A 20,834-nucleotide genomic window follows, 5' to 3' on the forward strand; every position below is an offset into this window, starting at 1 on the left:
CACAAGCAGTTGTGTGTGTGTGTGTGTGTGTGTGTGTGTGTGTGTGTGTGTGTGTGTGTTACATGGAGAGGAATCACTGCGGATGAAGGCAGTAACAGGGAATGCAAATGTAGAGGAAAGAAAAGGGGAGGCAGGAATAAGGGGAGGGCAGGGAGGAACCTGGGTACACACCCCGCCCCTGGCCCATGTGACCAGGGAAGTGCTCTTGGCCCAGGAGGAGGCTCAGTGCACAGGGAGGAGGAACAGCACATCCCACCCATCAAGATAGTGTTGCTTCGGAACATTTCTGGAATCCAAGCTCTTCCCACAGAGGGAGGGAAAGAGCAGGCAGCAGACATCATGCATTTCCTCTCAGCCCCTACCCACAGAGGACTTGTCCCCTGGGAGGGGCTCCTGCTGGGTTGTGAGAGGGGACAAATACCTGGTGGTGGATGGGAGGAGGAGAGGCTTAGGCTAGCTGGGGACTCCTAGGGAGCACAGGGCTCTCAGAGAAAACAAAGGGTAAGGGGCAGGCTTCTGTGTGGACTTCAGGGGAGAAGACAGGGGAACAGAATAGGGGGAGGGGACTGGGCAACAGGAAAATGATGTGGAAACCATGAGGGGCAGGAAAACCTCAATGGCTGCTCATTTCCCAACTTACTCATCACTGAGAGCTGAATGCTGAAAACTTTTGATAATAACAAGTTATGTGAGGAGATAGGAAATTTAACCAGTGGCACTAAACATTGTCCTTACCACCAATCTCAGAAATGGGCAGATACATCCCAGAAGGTGCAGGACCCTGCAGCACTCACTCATTCACCCACAGGTACTTACAGCTTGTTGCTGGCACTGGGGTGCAACAAGATCAGACAAGCCCCTGCCCCCATGAAGATCATGTTCTAAGTGGAGGAGGCAGACAAGGGAAGATCCAGATGTGATGTCAGGTCCCCACAATGCCATGCAGGGAACAGCCCAGGGACAGGTCAGAAAGTGAAGACAGAGGCCTTTAGAGGAGGTGATCAGGGAAGGGGTCTCCCAAGGACACCCCTGAGTGTCAGCAGGGGTCTGAGGGCAGACACCTGGGTAACAGTATTCAAAACAGAGGAAATGAGGGCAGAGGTGCTAAAGTTTTGGTGTCCACGCTGCTGACCTTGACCACAGGAGACACACACACACACACACACACACACACACACACACACACACACACACTCTGACCAAGGCTGAGAGATAAAGAGGCCTGCTCTGGACCCAGGACCTCACCTTTCCTTCCCAATACATAACTCCAATCTTGATCAATTTCTCTCTTCCCTCCTAGCCACACTCTTCACCTTCTGGAGCCTGCCCACCACTGCCCAGCTCACTATTGAATCAGTGCCGCCCAATGCTGCCAAAGGGAAGGATGTGCTTCTCTGTGTCCACAACCTGCCTCGGAATATTGGACGCTATACCTGGTACAAAGGGGAAATAATGGACAACAGCCGTCAAATTGTTTCATATAAAATAGACACTCAAAATATTTTCCTCGGGCCTGCATACAGTGGTAGAGAGACAATATACCCCAATGGATCCCTCCTGTTCCAGAACATCACCCTGAAGGACACAGGATACTACACCCTGCACACCACAGACAAAGATTTTCAGAGCATGCAATTAACTGGACAGCTCCGTGTATACCGTGAGTGATTGCACTCTGATCTCTGGGTGTCGGGTGGTGAACTCTACTTCACACACAGGACTGACAGTCCTGGACTCACTCTGCCTCCATCCCCCTCTGTATCATGTTCCAGGTTGGGTTTGGACATTTAGTGCAGGACACACACAGTGGAAACAAACATCATAAGATTAGAGTTTCCTTCCCAGATTCCAGCCCTGCAGACATTCTCCACAGAGAGAAGTCTGATGGGAGTGACTCAGCAGAGGGAGACAGAGGAGAATCTCAGTCCAGCCTCGGGCCCCATCCCCATGACCATGACATTGAGAAAGACCCTGCAGAGCTTGGTCGGGGCCTGGCCTGAGGGGACCCTGGAATCCTCACAGAGAAGTTCAGCCTGGGAACCCCTCCCAAAACCCCTGTCCCAGGGCTCCTGAGTCCGGGGAACCTGGGGAGCCTGTGTCAGGTTGGACTTGACCTCCTGGAAGGGCTGGGTGGGAGCAGTGGCTCTACTCCTGCTCACCAGCCAGGGCTCAGCCCCAAGAGCCACATCAGGACAGGGGCAGAGCCTTAGTCCTTCACCTAAGGCGGTGTCAGGAGAGCACAGATAGACATAATACCCCGTATCATTAGCTGACTCTTCTGAGGGACTTAGGAGACTCTGGAGGGAGGTCAGGTCTCCAGGAAGGAACAGAGGAGAGAAGATGCTCCTGACAGCTCCTCATCCACCAGGGGTCAGCCCAGGAATTCTCTCTCATGGAGGCAAATAATGGCAGTGGCCATTTAAGTCAGTGTCTCCTCTATACTGGGCTTGAGGTCAAGTATTCAGGGATGTTTTAATGTCAATTCACAGACAACATGGTAATCCAGAGTGCATTTACCATTTGTTCTGTTTTTATTCAGGGGAAACAGAGGCTCAGTGTGATACAGTCACTGAATCAGGCTCCACAGACACAGCAAGGTCCTTGCACAGCCACAGCCCCATCCTCTCCTCCACCACAAGGGCCTTAGTTGACTGTGGACCCTGAGACCAGCCCTTGGTTCAGTGCTTTTTCTTAGCAGGCCCCAGCTCAAGGTAGATTTTCTGGTCTGGTGATTAAGCAAATGGAGAATTAATTTTACTCTAGAATCAAATTACCTACAATAACATTCAGAGTCACTGCAGGGAATGCCCAGGCCTTCCCCGCAGGTTACGGATCCACCCCTCCCTACACTGCACTTGAAACCACTGATTTGTTTCCTGATGTGTTGGTGTCACTCCCACTGGCTATGAAGGAAAGGACTTTGCCTTCTCACTCTACTCCCTACACCTGCTACCAGCTCAGGGACCAGCACTCACTTGCTCTTTCATGAAGGAGGGAAGGAATGATGGTGAATGATGACAGAATGAATGAATGAATGAATGAATGAATGAATGAATGATGCATAATCACTAGAGAGACTGAAACCTCGGTGCAGAGTCCTAAAAGGTTTTGGCCACACCTGTTCCCTGTCCCTACAGGTGCTGAGAACTATGTCCATCCCTCTGACCACCTGTCCCTGAAGCCCCCTCAGGAGTCAAGTCCCTTGGTGGCTGTAGGGCTGTTCCACTGTGGGAAGGATTTCCAGGCTGCACTGCTCCTGCCCTGGGGCAGCTGTGGGCTCTTGGTCCCTGGGGTCTTTGAAGTCACTCATAAACTCCGCTGCTCACCAAGGACATTCTGCCCCTCTCTGCTCCTTCTGTGCCCTATCTGCCTCCTTCATCACTCCAGACACACTGCCCTGCTCTGCTCTTCTCTGCTTTTCCCACTGTGCAGATTGTCCTGCTAACATCTCTGTCCAGGCCCACCCTCTCAGGCAATAGGAGAGGACACAGAAATCAGTGGGAGCAGCAGCCCCGGCTTCATCCTGAGCCAGTTTCCCAGGTCACCAGGAGAAAGAGCATCTGCTGGGCCCCCATCCGGGCTCCTTACCCCCCAGAGGCCAACAAGAGGAACAGCCCAGAAAACTTGGTCTATGACCTTCGTGCTCTCTAGACAGAAATTCCTCCAAAAACTGGCATCAGAGATGGTAAACCTTTTGAGCTCGGCGTGTCAGCATTTTGAAAAACCCTAACTTAACTCTGGTGCCGTGTCACATATAGAGATTTTTTGATATTTGAAACCATAGTAAAACAAAGATTTATATTTTTGATATTTATTTTATATATTTAAATGCCATATAACAAAGAAAAATCAACCAAAAAGATGAGTTCGTGTGTCATAGGTTCGCCATCACTGCATTAGATCTTTGGGGCATGAGTGATTTTCAAATATTCTTTCACAGTTTAGCTCAAAATCTTTCTCACAACTGCCAAACACAAATGGTCCGTAAGGGTCGTATTTTCAGCAAGTTCATGCTCCCCCACCTCCACAAGCCCCCTTCTGTACCTGCTATTGTCTGCATGTTGAGGAAGGATCCCTGCCCTCTGCAGTGGCAGAAAGGACATTAAAGACCAAGGGCAGAGAGCCTGGCTCTGCTGCCACCGCCAGCCAGCTCCCACCGTCCCTCACTCTTTTCTAAATAATTCCTGGACTCGGCTCTGCCCTTTCTGGGGTCACTGTCTCATGTCAGTCACGAGTGACTCCTGGGCAGAGGCCACATCTCATGGCCCAGCAGCCTGGGTACTAAACTCACCACCAGACTTGCTTCTGGTCTCCCGTGTACTGTTTCTGCTCAGACACCCAGTTCAGGACCACACTACCCAGTCCTCTCAGGGTTTAAGGACTGTGGGGTGGCCCATCATTACTCATCTCTAGGTTAACCCTGAAATGTGAGGCTTCAGTGGAAACACATCTCAACCCGGCAATGTAGGTCTGTGTTGCTGGAAGGGACTCAGCTCCTGCACGTTCCAGGTGAGACACCAACATCAGGCAGGCAGTCAGCTGGTCAGTGAGGAACCAAGGCAGGTGCCGGGTGGTCTCTGACTCCCAGTCCTGCGTCTCTCTGTGACCAAACCCAGATAGTTGTCTGACACCTGATAAAGTCTGTGCTTTTTCTCCCAGACATAGAGCAGGCACCTTGCAATCAATCTCTGAGCGCTCAGTTCCTCATGCATTTGTTTGTCTTACGATGCACAGACCTGCCTTATTTCTTTAAGAACTCAAGTTAGCTGAGAGGCACCAATTCTGATTGAAGAAGACTTTGGAGGACTCAATGGGCAATGTTCTCTCTGTTTTCTGCACAGCGGAGTTACCCAAACCCAGCATCACAAGCAACATCTCCAACCCCGAGGAGTACAAGGACCCTGTCATGTTAACGTGTGAACCTCAGATTCAGGGCATCACCTACATGTGGTTGGTCAGCAGTCAGAAGCTCCAGGCCAGTGCCAGGCTGCAGCTGTCCAAGGACAACAGGACTCTCACTTTACTCCCTGTCACAAGGAATGACATGGGACCCTATGAGTGTGAAATCCGGAACCCCGTGAGCGCTGGCCGCAGTGACCCATTCACCCTGAATGTTTTCTGTGAGTAACTTTTGTTCCTACCTGGGCCAGGATCCCCACCCGAATCCACACTGCCAGAGGCCAGGCTACATCCGTCCTTCTCAGGTCCATGTACACAGACCCCCACACTGAACATCCAGGATGGCCATGACTTCCTGTCCCAGGCACATCTGGGCAGGCTCGGCCTTAAGCCAAGACTGGGAGGGGATGGGATAGTCCTGTTTGGAAAGGCTCAGGGTTAACAAGCTTCCATGGAACAAACAGGTTAATGTTTCAGACTCAGGATCAGTGAACACAGGGGGCTATGGGTGGGAATTTTTAAAAACAGGCTGTGACCCAGCTCAGAGGGAGAGTGTGGCCCTTACACAGACCAGGACCTTCCCCTTCCCTCTGATTACATCATGTGTGGCTTTGTTCTCTCTGCTCCAGATAGTCCGGATGCCCCCCTCATTTCACCCTCGGACTCCTATTATCTACCAGGGGCAAACCTCAGTCTCTTCTGTCTCTCAACTTCTAACCCACCTACAGAGTATTCTTGGCTTGTCAATGGGCGGCCCCAGCAACCCACTCAGAAGCTCTTTATCCCCAACATCACTGCACATGACACTGGATCCTATACCTGCCTCACCCATAACTCTGTCACTGGCCTCAATAGGACCACGGTCAAGACTATCACAGTCTCTGGTAAGTGCCTACTGGACCATCAGCACCAGGCTGTGAGGTGCAGATCTGTCTGGTTTTCAGAACAGAGACTAGAGGGTGTTGTCTCCCATCCTGTGGCCATGGACACAAGCAAATCACAAAGTCTTCCCCTGAGCCCTCCCACTACATCTCTATAGACTCTCCTCCCCTTGCTTTTCTGACTTCTCATGGCAGAGCTGTGGTCCAGCCTAGGAACGTGAGGAGGGGGTTCTCTCAGCCCCAGAAAGAGTCAAGTGGTAGGGGGAGGGGGTTTCCCAGAGGGGAAAACAAAGGTCCTCAAGGCAAAGTTGCTTCTTCTGTCACTAACACTTTCCTTCTGTCACCTCTTGTTTATTATCTGCTCCATGTGCTACAAGGAACATACAAGGCTTTGAACAAGCTCACCTCTTTTCCCCAAACTAAAGGATAAAACCACCTCTGAAGAGGGGAGAGCAGGACAGACCCCTGCTCCCTGCACTGCTCCAAGCTCACCTGGTGACTACCTGCTCTGTGCCCCCTGTGGTGGGACAGGGGTCCGTGGTGAAGGTGAATGGGTGGACTGTCCTCCGACTCGCGAAATCATGTCACCCATCGACACCATGGCCTCCCTCAGACCAGGTTGCATGGAAATGGGGAAAGAGAGAGCCACAGGGGAGACCCCTCTGCACTGTGTCCTGACTCCAAAGTCACCAGCTGAAAAACACTCTGTGACACAAGCATATGTGACATTCGTACAGAGAGCAGTAAACGGTGGTGCTTACTTCACAAGTAGGTAGATTCATGGGACAATAGGAGCAGTGCCAGAAAGTGTGTAGTTTACAGAGAAAGCTAAGAGTACCAGCTGTTGTTCAACCTGACTACTTCTCTCTAGGGATTTCCTTCTCCCTGATATTCAATCCACAGGCCAGGAAGTGAAAGTCCTATTCACACTGAGAAATCCTTTAGATTGAAACTTCTCCAGATCCTAAGGTCATGAAGACTGGCTGGGCTATATTCTCTAATAAATTATTTAACAAAAGGGAAGTGGCTTCCCATCTCTATGTATAGCCACCATACCAGAGAGGGGTTGTGATTATTTAGAAAGTCACAGGCAACTATGGAAAGAGTCACACAAAAGTCAATGGGTGGAAAATGCCACCTGGTGATGAAGATGCTGGACACACGGTCTACGGCTCCCAGTGCTAATACCTCAGATTTCCAGGGAGACAGGTCAGGGGTCACCCTGAGGTGATCTGGAGGTATGAGGGGAGATATAACCCTCTCCTTACAGACTGTCACCTGAACAAAAGTCCTCACCCTGCAGAGGTCAGAGTCCTCCTCTGGTGACCTTTACAGAGATCACTGTGGACTGTGAGTGGCTGGCATCTCTGGGGAAGGAGCCCACTCCCAGTCAGTCACCTCCTCTGTTTCTCCACTGAGCCAGTGGGAAAGCCCTCCATCAGAGCCAGCAATGCCACAGTCACAGAGCATAAGGACGCCGTGGTCCTGACTTGCCTCACCAATGACATGGAGATCTCCATCCGGTGGCTCTTCAAGAACCAGATTCTACCTCACAAGGACAGGATGAAGCTGTCCTGGGACAACAACATCCTCACCATAGACCCGGTCAGGAGGGAGGACACTGGGGGTTATCAGTGTGAGGTCTTCAAACTCATCAGATCCAGCAAAAGTGAGTCCCTCAGGCTGGATGTGCAACGTAAGTGACGTTCAACCTCTCCCACTTGCCTTTGTATATTTCACAGGCAGGGGGATGAGATGGAGCCTTGAGGAGGTGGGAGCCTCCTTCAGAGCCTATAGAGCACATGGGTACGAACCCCAGAATTAGACTAATCAGCATTGTCTCGGTTCTATGAGTCTAAGCTGTCTGACCACAGGGAAGGCTCTCACCGACCTGAGCCTCAGTTTCCTCATCTCTAAACTGGAATAAAACAGCTGAACAAAACAGCTGAACCTAAACACCGTTGTTAGGACATTTCTTGTGAGGTTAATGAGAATAAAACCCTCAGACAGGGTCATGATCAGTCAGGACTCAGTCAATGTACCTATTATTATTGTTATTTTTATAAACGCTGTTGTCAGTAGCTTTAAAGTCCAGCAGAACGTGTTGAAAATGTTGTTTATCACTCACCAGTTCTGTGACCTCCAGCCATTTATTAAGCACCTCCCATCCCTGATTCTGTGTGTGCTCAGTGGGGGTGACACCCCTGTCCCTCATGGGGGTGGAAGAATCAGATGACAGGAAGATAGAGTGTTTCCCACCCTGCTGGACCATTTAAAACACTCAGCACATTCTTATTACTCATCAACACTGAGTTGGCAGGTAAGGTGCCCGCTAAGACTGTCCATAGTGATGGAAAAGAAGAAACAGGGGTAAGAGACAGAATATGTGAGGGAAAGAGGAGTTAAGAGGAGAATTACCAGGACATGGGAATGGTGGGTGTGACAGTACGTGCAAAATTAGAGCCAATGGAAGGTTTCAAATGTGCCAAACAGAGAATGATGCAACCACCAGAAGTGGGGTGTCAGGAGGACTGACACTCCCAAACAGCACAGACTAGGTGGCAGTTCCTTCCTCCCTCACCAGGCCACCCCCTGCAAGGCCCCTCCGGTTTCTCCTGAGTGGACGTGGTCCTTCTCCTCTCCCCCTTTCCCTTCTCCTTTCAGCAAAACAAAACTACACGGGCTACTCTGTGGGCACCATCGTTGGCAGCGTGATCGGGGTCCTTGTCGTGGTGGCTCTGGGGGCCTCCCTGGGCTATTTCCTGTACCTCAGGAGGACGAGGAGGTACCATGGAATTTCCTTCACCCTCACCCTAATCCTGCCCCCTGACCCAGGCTAACACCCAGTGGAGCCCAGGCCAGGAAGACAAAGACCCCTTGCTCAGAGGGTTCTGGGCCGGCTCCCTGTGGCCTCCCATGGATGCCCATAATTTCCTCCATGAAGCTCCTCCCTCACCAGCTGCTGACCAGGGTGGTTTCCTCAACAGCTTCCTCGCCTATAAATGAGGCACAATTAAGGAACTGTTCCCTCAGGATTGTCCTGGTTTTCTCCACAAACCTGCAGTGGTGCCAGTAGGTAGTAAGTGCTCAGTAAGGCAGCTCTTGCTTTTTATCTAAGTCCACCCTCCTAGGTGAGGGGATGGGCTGCCTCAGGGTCTGAAAGTCATCCTGGCCAAGGCCACACAGCTGAGGGTGGAAGAGCCTGGACAGGCAGGGTTGGGTCAAATACCCCCACAAGGTCAATTTCGTAACCACAATCCTGATCTGTGAGACTGGAGGAGAGCAGAGCCTGTGGTGTGGTTTTTGCCTCTAGTTCAGGTGGATGGAGACAGGAAAGGCCACTGTCACAGTGTAGCTCTGTAGGCCTGAGGGGCGGTTCTGGCCACAGCAGGGCACCACACTCATCCTGATGCTACATGAGGCTGGCTATAAGTCCTGCAGCCTTGACCTTTCCACTAAGTCAGACCCTCGTGGTGGATTCCTGTCCTGGGTCCTCAGTCCCTTCCCTGGTAACTCCTCCCAGACCCCCATCTGCCTATGGGTCCTTTCCCTGTGGGCCCAGGTCAGCCGTGAATCCTTAAGGCCTTGCCTCAGTTCCCATCTCCTGGGCCCGTCCCCCCTAAAGAGTGGAAAGCGGCCTCCACCCTCTGCTGGGAAAGGAGACCCTCCTTGCCCCCTGTTGTGACACCAAAGCTCCCCTGCGCCCCTCACAAGTAAGTCTGACCTTTCCCTGGGCCAGTGACCCGCATGGTCTCTGAGAGCACCCACCTCCAGTGGCCACCCCTGGTGAGTGTCTGTTCAGCCTGGAGCCCCTGGGCCTGCCCCACAGTGTCCACCCCTGCCCTTGTCCCTCAGGCTCTGACCCTTCCCTGGGCTTCAAGGGGGATTCTCATCACCACTCTGCACAGGGGACCCCTCTCGCCAGTCAACCCTGACCTAAAGGCTGTGTCATGTGTCACCACCTCTCTCTCACTGGACCCTGAAATGGCCAGAGGATCTTGCCCTTGGTGATGACCTTTCACCCCTGGCTCTTGGGAGCTAAAGAACCACCTCCTCCCGGGTGGACAGACCAAAGCTTCCTCCCCGCTTGGGTGCTAACTCCTCCTGTCTCTGCTCCCAGGCCAGGGTCCCTCTGGAACCTCTGCCTTCCCGGTAAGTCCATCCCCTCCCTGTTCCCTCACCCAGGGCCTCAGTGACCCACGCTCAGGGCAGGGGCACCATCCAACCTCGCAACACAGCACAGACCCCTTCCCCAGAACAGCCAGCACAAGGGGAACCCTGAGTGGCCTAGAGGGGGCCCCAATCAGGGGTGGACCAGCCCTTCCCCATCCTGAGTCTTCCCTGGGTTCCTCGCTGGTCCTGAAGAGAATCCTGGAGTCCAGCATGGAGTAGAATGGGCACCAGGAACACCAGTTAGGGTCCCAGGCTAACAAGGGTGAGGGGGTACAATTTGGGCTGAAATTGGTTGCTGGTCTATAGGAGTGAAGACAGCTGCTCAAGAGCCAGAGCTGTCAGTCCTGCAGAGAAAACCCTCCCTCCCTGTCCTCTGATGCCCTCTCTCCCCCCTGCACAGGGCCCCCTATCCGGCCCCAAGACAACAGGCCCCATCTACGAGGTGAGTGTGGGTTATGAACATTCTGTCCTGCAGGTCCCAGGGGCCCCAGGAGCTGCCCCCATACCAGCCCTGGCTGTGCTTCCAGCCTCAGGAAAGGAAGTGAAAAGTGACAACAGAGGGTGGGAGGAGGAGGGTGCCCGGGGACAGACACAGCAGCACAGTCAGCCCCGATGGCGCCTGAGAAACACAGCACTTGTTCTGAGGAGGCTGCAGGGCTCAGAGATCTCATCTTTTTTTCACAGGAATTACTAAAGCCAAACACAGAGGTATACTGCCGGATCATCCCCAGAGCAGAAGTGACTTCTTAGTTCCTCCAGGACCTGAAACACCAGACCCTGTGGGGGGTCAGGAACGGATGAGGCCTGTGCCAGAGAACCAGCTCTGAGCATCAGGCTAAGTGAAATAAGCCAGTTGGAGAAAGATAAATATCACATGATCTCACTCTTTTGTGGAATATAATGAACAACATAAACTGATGAGTAAAATAGAACCAGAGGAAAAAATATTTTAGAGAACCAGCTCTGAGCCTTGAGGATATTTGGGACCTGGGCCTGAGGTCAGGGACCCTCCTGATCTCAGGAGACCCTGACAGGCCACCCTGAGTCTTGTTGGACCAAGATAAAGGCTCCCATCTTCCAGAAAGTGACCGGGCCTGTGCGCCACTCTGAACCACCTGAGTGATCTGAATATAGAGGACCTTCCCCTCCTTTGCTCTTTTCCTACCCATGGGAACTTCTTTTAGCAGAAATTCACCTAAACCACTGGGTCCTTTCTCTCTGGGGTCACACAAGGAAAACTTCTATCTAAGCTACCCCAGCGCCTGTCTCTGTTTCCTGGGAGAGGGAGGGGTGTGAGTGGGAGATGGGGGGGACAGGTTAAAGGAAAGTCAGAGATGAGAGGGGCTGCAGCCCAGCCAGGAGAGCACTCAGCTGTCCTCACACGGCCCAGGGACAGGCCATGGACACCTCCCAGCATTTGCTCCTCTGTACATGGGCCCTGCATCTCAGGAGCACAGAATAGGGGCCATCCTGTGTCCTCACAAAGATGAACAAGGATTGTTCTTTGGGGTCATTGCCTGCACCCAAGGGTAGGGCACATATCCTGGGTGGGGCCCCTTGAGTCTCTAGTGTCCTGTGCCTGTCCTTCCTCACACAGGCCCTGGTGTCCTCCACAAATTAATTTGCCTGTCCCCAAATCCAGGATCCCGGGTGCTGGGCTCTGTCCAGGAGTCCAGCCCCAGCGGTCCAGGGGTTCCCAAAGGTGAGGACAGAGTTGACGAAGAATGAAGGACACGGAGACAGCCTTCAGATGATCAGCATAGCCAGGTTCTCTTTATTGTCCTGTTACAGCTGTATTTTATACTACTCGATTCTATAAGCATGCCTCTATATCAAGGTATGTTTTGGGTCCTCTCCTGACCTTCTATAGTTCCTTGTTTTATGTTTATAGTTTCTTATCTGACCTTTGATAAAAATCTTATCTCTATCTAGCTCTGTTGATTTTAATCCTATCCATTCTATTCCAAAGATTGGGGCTAGTTTGTTATCTCCATTCCAAGGTCACTACTCTACTGCTCTACTGTTAAGCTACAAGGAAGTAACTGAAGGAGATTATTCTATTCTGTGGCCCAAGTAAAGGTTATGTCCTTTTAGCCTTGCTGGTGGTCTTCCTTGGGACTGCCCTGCATCGGCAGGTTTTCATAGGCTTTGGTACTTTCTCTGGTGGGTAGACCCCTGGGGTTGTGGGCCTAGCAAGTCCCAAATTTATTGCCAACAGTCTTAGTCTAAGTTCTTCTTAAGTAGTATACGGTATTTCTGTAACACTAGGGGGTTTTACTGATTTATTCCCTTCCTTAGTCCCATTAATCCCTAACTCCAGGGAAACATCTCCACCTGGGGAAACAACTTTTCTCGGGGAGGTGGCCCTGGTTAGAACACATAGTGCTAAGAAGGGGAGCAAACATGTTAAGAACAGTATGCCATATACGCCAGGTGCCTTGAAACATGCTGTGCAGATGTTTCCTCCCTGCAGCGACTATGTCAAGCAGCAAGGATGGACCAGCTTCCAGCATGCTTTGACCCAAAGGCTGGCCCTCAGGACATCTTTACATCCTGGGGACACAGAGAAAGGCTGTCAGGGTAACCGAGGTGGGGAGGACCCCAGATTGCTGCCCTGAGCAAGGCCCTCCTTGGCGCCGTCCTTGACCTGCAGCCCCCACTTCCCATCTGTTTCCACTTTCCTATTGACACGGATCTCATTGAAACAGGCCTCTTTCCCACAATGAGCGTCCAGGTCTTTCACCCACGCTTCCATGGCAACCAGACAAAGTGTCTCCTCCTCCACCTGGCCCACGGGTCTCCCCCACGCATGCCTCACGGGCAGCCCCCTCTCCACACCTGGGCCAGCAGTTCTCAGTGCTTCCCTGAGGGCCCGGGATGGGCGCCATTTCCATGTACATTCAATCGGTCACACAAACAAAGCTGGTCCAACACTGAGGCACAGAGCCACAGTTCAGGAGGATGTTCCACGTTGTCTCTCATGAGATGAGAGATAGTAACAAACTTTCAAAGTTTCGCATCATGATTTAGCCCAGGTCACTCCTTATCCCAATCACACAAGGTTGGATTAGACAAGGTGACGCCTCTCGTTGGTCTCCTACGGCTGCTGCGGCAAATTACCACAAACTTAGCAGAGTCAGACAACACAAATCCAGGCTTGAACATGGCAGTTCCTTCTGTGGGTTCTTTCTGGTGTCCTTGCCTTTTCCAGCTGTTAGAGGCACCTGCATCCCATGGCTGTGGCCCCTCCTCCATCTTCAAAGCCTACAGCTCAGCTTCTTGGTCTCCCTGCTCTGCTTCCATCATCCCATCTCCTTCTCCAGCTCTGCCTCTCCTGCCTCCTTCTTGCCCCCACGTGGCCAGTTTGATAACCACAACTAACCTCCAGACACAAGCAATGGGTTCACGATTTATGAATTAGAGCAGAATCGGGTCATCCCTATAACTACATCCGCCTGGCTGTGTCTTTCTCACGTAGAAGGGAAACAAGTGGCCTTTCCAGCAGTCCCTTCTCACTGTGCCAGCCCTGCTGTGGCAGACGGAGGAGCATCCCCCAGACACTGTCTGTGGTGCTGAGGACAACTAGCTAGGGCTTGTGAGCTCTGATCTTGGAGCTATGAGTTGCGTCTGCTTCCTTTTCATCGTGAACAGTGAGCATTACTGATAAGGAGGAGGTGGAGAGGGCCGTGGGGAGTGTAGAATGGCCTCTGTCACCTTCACTTGGGGGATGAGGGTGTTGTGGGCATCACTACAGGCACTGATCACATAGTCCACAGACCAAGTCCAGGTTACCCACAAGCATTGTCTCACAGAGGTGAACAAACCTTCCAGCCCAGCAATTCCACTCCTGGGTGTGTACCCAGGAGAAACTCTCACACAACCACAGGGGTACATGTACAAGAATAGTCATAGCAGCAATGGCCATAAGTATCAGAAAAACTGGGGAAGGGGGGAGAACGTGTGCACAATGGACAAGACTTGCATTGTGATTCAACGCCACTGGAGGTTCTACATCAGGGAAAATGGAAGAACAAAACCACGCACTGAAAGATGGGTGAATATTAGAAATATGATGATGAGTTTTTTAACAGCAATTTCCAGAACACTACATCTATTATGCCATTTTTACATGGATCAAAAGCAAGCAAATCTAAACAACGTTTGTTACTCAAGCATATTCTACATATGTCATCAAAGTATATAAAAATCCAAGCAACTAGAGAAACCAAGATGGCGGCATAGGTAAACACCGGAGATTGCTGCTTCGCACAACCACTTCAGAAATACAACTAAAAGACGGAACGGACATCACCCAGAACCACAGGAAAGCTGGCTAAGGGGAAATTCTACAACTAGAAGAAAAGAGAAAAGCAAACCGAGACTCAGAGGAGGTGCGGTGCTGAAGTAAAATACCAAGGTGCAGAGGTGCATGCAGAGCGGGCTGGCGGCTGAGGGCGCGGTTGTCTTTTTCAATCGGGAGGAGTCTCCGGCTCTGAGCTCCAGTTCTGGGTGAGTCTCTGGGGACCCAGACTCAAACAGGAGAAGCGGGACTGTCTGGCATCGGTCAGAACTCAAGGGCAGCTTTCTCTCTGAGGTACTTGCAGCGGTTGCTGGGACACTGAGAGGCAGAGCCTCTGGGGACGGGACTGAGAGTAGCCATAACTGCTCGCTCCGCCTGCCCTGTTGATCCCCTGGGACCCGCCCCACCCAAGCCTTGCATGGAGGCATTTGCTGGATAGCCTCAGGCAGAGGCTAGATTAGCACCTCCCTAGAGCTCCAGGACAGAAGTTCTCCCACTGCAGACGCAGCTGATTCTCACAGCCAATTGGCCTGGAGGTCAACCCCACCCAGTGTTACTTACAACAATCAAGGCTTAACTACAACAAGACTGTGCATAAAGACCACAAGGGGGAGCACCAAGAGTGTCCTCCTCAGGAAATTGGGGAGGCTGAACCATTGGGCCCTAGAAGACACTTAGCACAGAAAACCACTTTATCAACACAAGGAAGCATAAAAAATGCGGAGACAAAGAAACAGGACACAAATGACAGAAAGGGAGGAAAGCAAACTGCTGGATATAGAGTTCAAAACCACACTTTTAAGGTTTTTCAAGAACTGTCTAGAAGCCGTCGATAAATTTAGTAAGACCCTCGAAAAGACTGGTGAGATCGCCGATAAATGTAGTGAGATCCTCAAGAAATCTAGTGAGATCCTCGATGTTGTGATAAAGGACCAACTAGAAATTAAGCATACACTGACTGAAATAAAGAATGTTATACAGACTCCCAACAGCAGACCAGAGGATCGCAAGAATCAAGTTAAAGATTTGAAATACGAAGAAGCAAAAGACACCCAACCGGAAAAGCAAAATGAAGAAAGAATCCAAAAATACGAAGATAGTGTAAGGAGCCTCTGGGACAACTTCAAGTGCACCAACATCCAAATTATAGGGGTGCCAGAAGATGAGAGAGAGCAAGATATTGACAACCTATTTGAAGAAATAATGACAGAAAACTTCCCCTACCTGGTGAAAGAAATAGACTTCCAAGTCCAGTCTATTATCCAGTCATCTGTGGTGGACACTTAGGTTGGTTCAATATCTTGGCTATTGTGAATAATGTTACAAGGAACTTAGGAATGCGTATAACTTTTCTAGTTAGTGTTTTGGATTTCTTAGGATAAAACACCCAGAAGTAGGATTGCTGGGTCATTTGATAGCTCTATTTTTAATTGTTTGAGGAAACTCCATTCTGTTTTCCATAGGGGTTGCACCAATTTGCAATCACACCAACAGTACAAAGGGTCCCCTCTTTTTCCACATTCTGGCCAACACTTGATTTATTAATGATAGCCATTCTGATAGGTGGAGGTGATATTGTGGAACCCCAAACAAAAGGAATCTAAAGAGGACCACACCAAGACACATCATAATTAAAATGCCAAGAGCAAAAGACAAAGAGAGAATCTTAAAAGCAGCAAGAGAAAGACAGTCAGTTACCTACAAGGGAGTACCCATGTGAATGTCAGCTGATTTCTCAACAGAAACTTTGCAGGCCAGAAGGGAGTGGAAAGAAATATTCAAAGTGATGAATGCCAAGAACCTACAACCAAGATTACTTTATCTAGCAAAGCTATCATTCAGAATTTAAGGTCAGATAAAGAGCTTCACAGATAAGAAAAAGTTAAAGGAGTTCATCACCACCAAACCAGTATTATATGAAATGCTGAAAGGTATCCTTTAAGAAGAGGAAGAAGAAGAAAAAGATAAAGATACAAATTTTGAACAACAAATACACATCTATCAACAAGTGAATCTGAAAATCAAGTGAATAATCTGATGAACAGAATAAACTGGTGATTATAATAGAACTAGAGGCCTGGTGCACAAAAATTTGTGCACTTGGGGGGAAGGGGGGCCCCTCAACCCGGCCTGTGCCCTCTCGCAGTCTGGAACCTCTCAGGAGATAACGACCTGCTGGCTTAGGCCTGCTCCCAGGTGGCAAAGGGCAGGCCCAATCCCTAGGTGCAGCCCCTGGTCGGGCTCAGAGCAGGGCCGATTGGGGAGTTGGGCCGCTGCCCCCTGTCATACACAGAGCAGGGCGATCGGGAGGTTGTGATTCCACCTTCAGTCATGCTCAGGGTAGGGCCGATTGGGGGGTTGGGGCACCATCCCCTGTCACACTCAAGACAGGGTCGATGGGGAGGTTGCGGCACCACCCCCTGTCATGCACAGAGAGGGCCAATCAGGGGGTTGGGGCATTTCCCCCTGTCACTCACAGAGCAGGGCCCATCAGGGGGGTTGGGGCTCTGTACCCTGTCACGCACAGAGCAGGGCCCATCAGGGGGTTGGGGCGCCACCCTCTATCACCCACAGAGCAGGGCCGATCAGGGGGTTGGGGTGCCGCCACTCTCACACTCAGGGCAGGGCCGATGGGGAGGTTATGGCTCTACCCCGTCACACACAGAGCAGGGCCCGTTGGGGGGGGGGGGGCACCGCACCCTGTCACACACAGAGCAGGGCCCGTGGGGGGGGGGGGGGTGGGGGTGCCGCACTCTGTCACACACCGAGCCGCAGGGCGATCAGGGGGTTTGGGCGCTGCCCCCTGTCACGCTGATCCCGGTGCCGGGAGGCCTCTCGGCTCCGCTGATCCCGGTGCTGGGAGGCATATTACCCTTTTACTATATAGGGTAGAGGCCTGGTGCATGGGTGTGTGCCGGCTGGTTTGCCCTGAAGGGTGTCCTGGATCAGGGAGGGGGTCCCCACTGGGGTGCCTGGCCAGCCTGGGTGAGGGGATGATGGCTGTTTGCAGCTGGTCACACATCCTTCAGGGTGGGGGTCCCCACTGGGGTGCCTGTCCAGCCTGGGTGAGGGGATGATGGCTGTTTGCAGCTGGTCACACACCCTTCAGGGTGGGGGTCCCCACTGGGGTGTCTGGCCAGTCTGGGTGAGGAGCTGAGGGCTGTTTTCAGGCTGGGGGTGACTGAAGCTCCCAACCACTCCTTTTTTTCTTTTTTCTTTTTTTATTCTGGGCCAGCTTTAGCTTTGAGGCTTGGCTCCAGCTCTTAGGCCTCCGCTGCTGAAAGTAGGTTTCTGGCCTTTGCTTACAATGTTGCAATCCTACTGGCTGAAGCCCGGCAGGTTTCTGGGGTTTTGTTTAGCTTCTATGTTTGTTACATAGTTGCTTGCAGCTCAGAGGCCTGCAGCGGCAGGCAGGGAATGTTGGAGTCCTCCGTCACTGAAGCAAGCAAGTCTCATGTTAGTTTCAAGCTGCCTGGCTGCCGGCCACCATCTTGGCTGACAGTTAATTTGCATATCTTGCTGATTAGCCAATGGGAAGGGTAGCGGTCGTACGCCAATTACCATGTTTCTCTTTTATTAGATAGAATCAGGGGCATAGAAAGGGAGTGGACTGCCTATTCTTGGGGGGGAAAGGGGTGTGGGGGATGCGGGAAGAGACTGGACAAAAATCGTGCACCTAGGGATGAGGACAGTGAGAGAGGAGGGTGGGATGAGAACTGGGTGGAGGGGCGTTATGGGGGGATAAAAGAGGAACAAATGTAATAATCTGAACAATAAATATTTAATTTAAAAAAAAAAGAAAAGAAAAAAAGAAAAGTCACATCTCCAGAAGAGATATATTTTTTTAAATTTTTTTTTATTGCTTAAAGTATTAAAAAATAAATAAAAATAAAAATAAATTACCATCAAAAGAGGAAACTTAAGTGGGTTACCTGAATCCACTGGTGATAGATTAGGGAGGTGGCAGAAAGCAAAGTGGGAGTAGGGGGTAGGGAGAAAAAAAAATTAAAAAATTAAATGCCAAAAGCAAAAGACAAAGAGAGAATCTTAAAAGCAGCAAGAGAAAGACAGTCAGTTACCTACAAGGGAGTACCCATACGACTGTCAGCTGATTTCTCAACAGAAACTTTGCAGGCCAGAAGGGAGTGGAAAGAAATATTCAAAGTGATGAATGCCAAGAACCTACAACCAAGATTACCTTATACAGCAAAGCTATCATTCATAATTGAAGGTTAGATAAAGAGCTTCACAGATAAGAAAAAGCTAAAGGAGTTCATCACCACCAACCCAGTATTATATGAAATGCTGAAAGGTATCCTTTAAGAAGAGAAAGAAGAAAAAGGTAAAGATACAAATTATGAACAACAAATACACATCTATCAACAAGTGAATCTAAAAATCAAGTGAGTAAATAATCTGATGAACAGAATAAACTGGTGATTATAATAGAATCAGGGGCACAGAAAGGGAATGGACTGACTATTCTTGTGGGGAAAAGGGGTGTGGGGGATGCGCGAAGAGACTGGACAAAAATCATGCACCTATGAATGAGGACAGTGGGTGGGGAGTGAGGGTGGAGGGTGGGGTGGGAACTGGATGGAGGGGAGTTATGGGGGGGAAAAAGGAACAACTGTAATAATCTGAACAATAAAGATTTAATTTAAAAAAAAAAAAAAGAAAGTGCAACAGAGAACTTGGAAGTCTGATGGACCTTGAGCTTTAGCAAGGGCTAAACCTATGCACCGATTATTCTGTCGAGATACTGGTGGCTCAAGCAATTTCCTGACCTAATAGTCTCAAAGTAAATCTTTACTAATATTTGCTGACCTTTAAGATAGTCTGTCTGCTACTGGATTGCCTGCCTAACTAAGGGCAAGATGTGTATTCTAAAATTGAATAAAAGCTAATAGGGCCTGGGCCCCAGTGAGACTCTCCACTAGAGAAAGGTTTTCTGCCTGGCCCCCCATGCCTTCTAAATTCATATTTCTTGTCTAGTGTATTCATTTGTGCATGGCCCCTTTTCCAGATCCTGAACCCTAGCCGCAAATGGATGCGGCATTCACAGATATAACCACCCCTGTGGTTGGTTTTGTGTTCCACTTAAAGACAATGCAAACCAGAGTCTTTTGACTAGCTATATTCAGACAGATCTGTGTGGGATGATTCCTCAGTCTGCAATGGATACAGAAGTGGCAAGCACTTTAATCAACTTCTATGGTGATTTACAAAAAGCCTTATAAAAGGTATAAGATGTTTAAACTTGTAATACTGTGCTAACCCTCTGAATCAACTCCTCTTTCAACTCCATGGCCTATAAAAATCATCACCCTTTTCTCTCATCTTTATAGCTTATAGAAAAATTTGAGTGTTTGGGGGTTGTTTTATTCCTAAAGTAAATATCTGTCTAAGAGAGGGGATTGTAGTTTTCTTAAATAGTTATTTGCACGTTGTTTGGTATGGCAGTCCATGTGTTTATGAATGGGGAGTATGACAGAAATCTACCTAGCAGTAGGTAACAGTTCTATGACTCAAATTCTTAAGAAAATGAATAGTGCCTCTGTGAATATTTTGGCTGCTTGGAATTTAGAGAGAGCATAAGTTTCATGCTGTTAGGTTGAAATAATCTATTTTAGAGCTTTATGAAGATTTTGTAAACGTTTTCATTTTTTTAATATTAGTGCTTTACTTTTGGTATGCTCTGTGAGTTTGCCAATATCTTGGACTAAAGAAAAAGCTCTTCTCTATATTTTATAAAAAGGGACTTCATTGTCAATTGGCTTGTACTGCTTTAAGTATTGAAAAGATCAGAAATAAATGGGTAGATATTATAGTAACTATAGGTTCAAATCAAATGCAATTCAATTTTGGTACCTAGCTAGCATTATTTTTTGGATATATTTAAAAATTTGGTTGTATCTTTATATGCACTTATTTTGGAAGTCTTAAAACATTTATGCATGAAAGAAACAGTACAAAAACTGCCAACTGTGTGATGGGGACACACCATTGATTTGACAGTACTCTGGGTTTTGTGTAGTAGCTGGTGATATCCTGTATTTAGCAACAGCGGTTCTCAACCTGTGGGTCGCGACCCCTTTGGGGGTCAAACGACCCTTTCACAGAGAGCGCCTAAGACCATCGGAAAACACATATATAATTACATATTGTTTTTGTGATTAATCACTATGCTTTAATTATGTTCAATTTGTAACAATGAAATTGGGGGTCACCACAACATGAGGAACTGTATTAAAGGGTCGCGGCATTAAGAAGGTTGAGAACCACTGCTCTAGAAGGTCAAATTTGATTAAAGTTCTGTACATGTTTCAGTTTTAAACATATCACTCAACTCATAAAGTATTATTAACTACTTCATAAACATTCACAATTGTGATGTAACTTTTGTCTGGAACTATAACAAATGCATTCAGAGATTTATCCAAATGCTAGATGAGTCATTTTATAACTAGAGTGAACAATACTAATTGTTCCCTTGATTCTATGGCTGCCTTAAAGGAACATTTTTACATGATTTTAACATTCCAAATTACTCTAGCTTTTGAACTATCCACCTAGTTTAC

At 49.4% G+C, this 20,834-nt stretch overlaps 1 protein-coding gene across 1 annotated transcript in view; it reads left to right on the plus strand.

Annotated features, from left to right (window-relative positions):
* Positions 1-7,484, plus strand: part of LOC118674577 (carcinoembryonic antigen-related cell adhesion molecule 5-like) — a 139,655-nt gene extending 132,171 nt beyond the window's left edge. The window contains 3 exon segments of the mRNA XM_036346534.1: positions 4,842-5,120; positions 5,529-5,789; positions 7,204-7,484. Of these exon segments, the coding sequence (XP_036202427.1) occupies positions 4,842-5,120; positions 5,529-5,789; positions 7,204-7,484 (821 nt within the window).
* Positions 7,485-20,834: the final 13,350 nt, after the last annotated feature.

Source organism: Myotis myotis, unplaced genomic scaffold (genome assembly GCF_014108235.1).
Source record: "Myotis myotis isolate mMyoMyo1 unplaced genomic scaffold, mMyoMyo1.p scaffold_m19_p_19, whole genome shotgun sequence".
NCBI lineage: Eukaryota > Metazoa > Chordata > Mammalia > Chiroptera > Vespertilionidae > Myotis > Myotis myotis.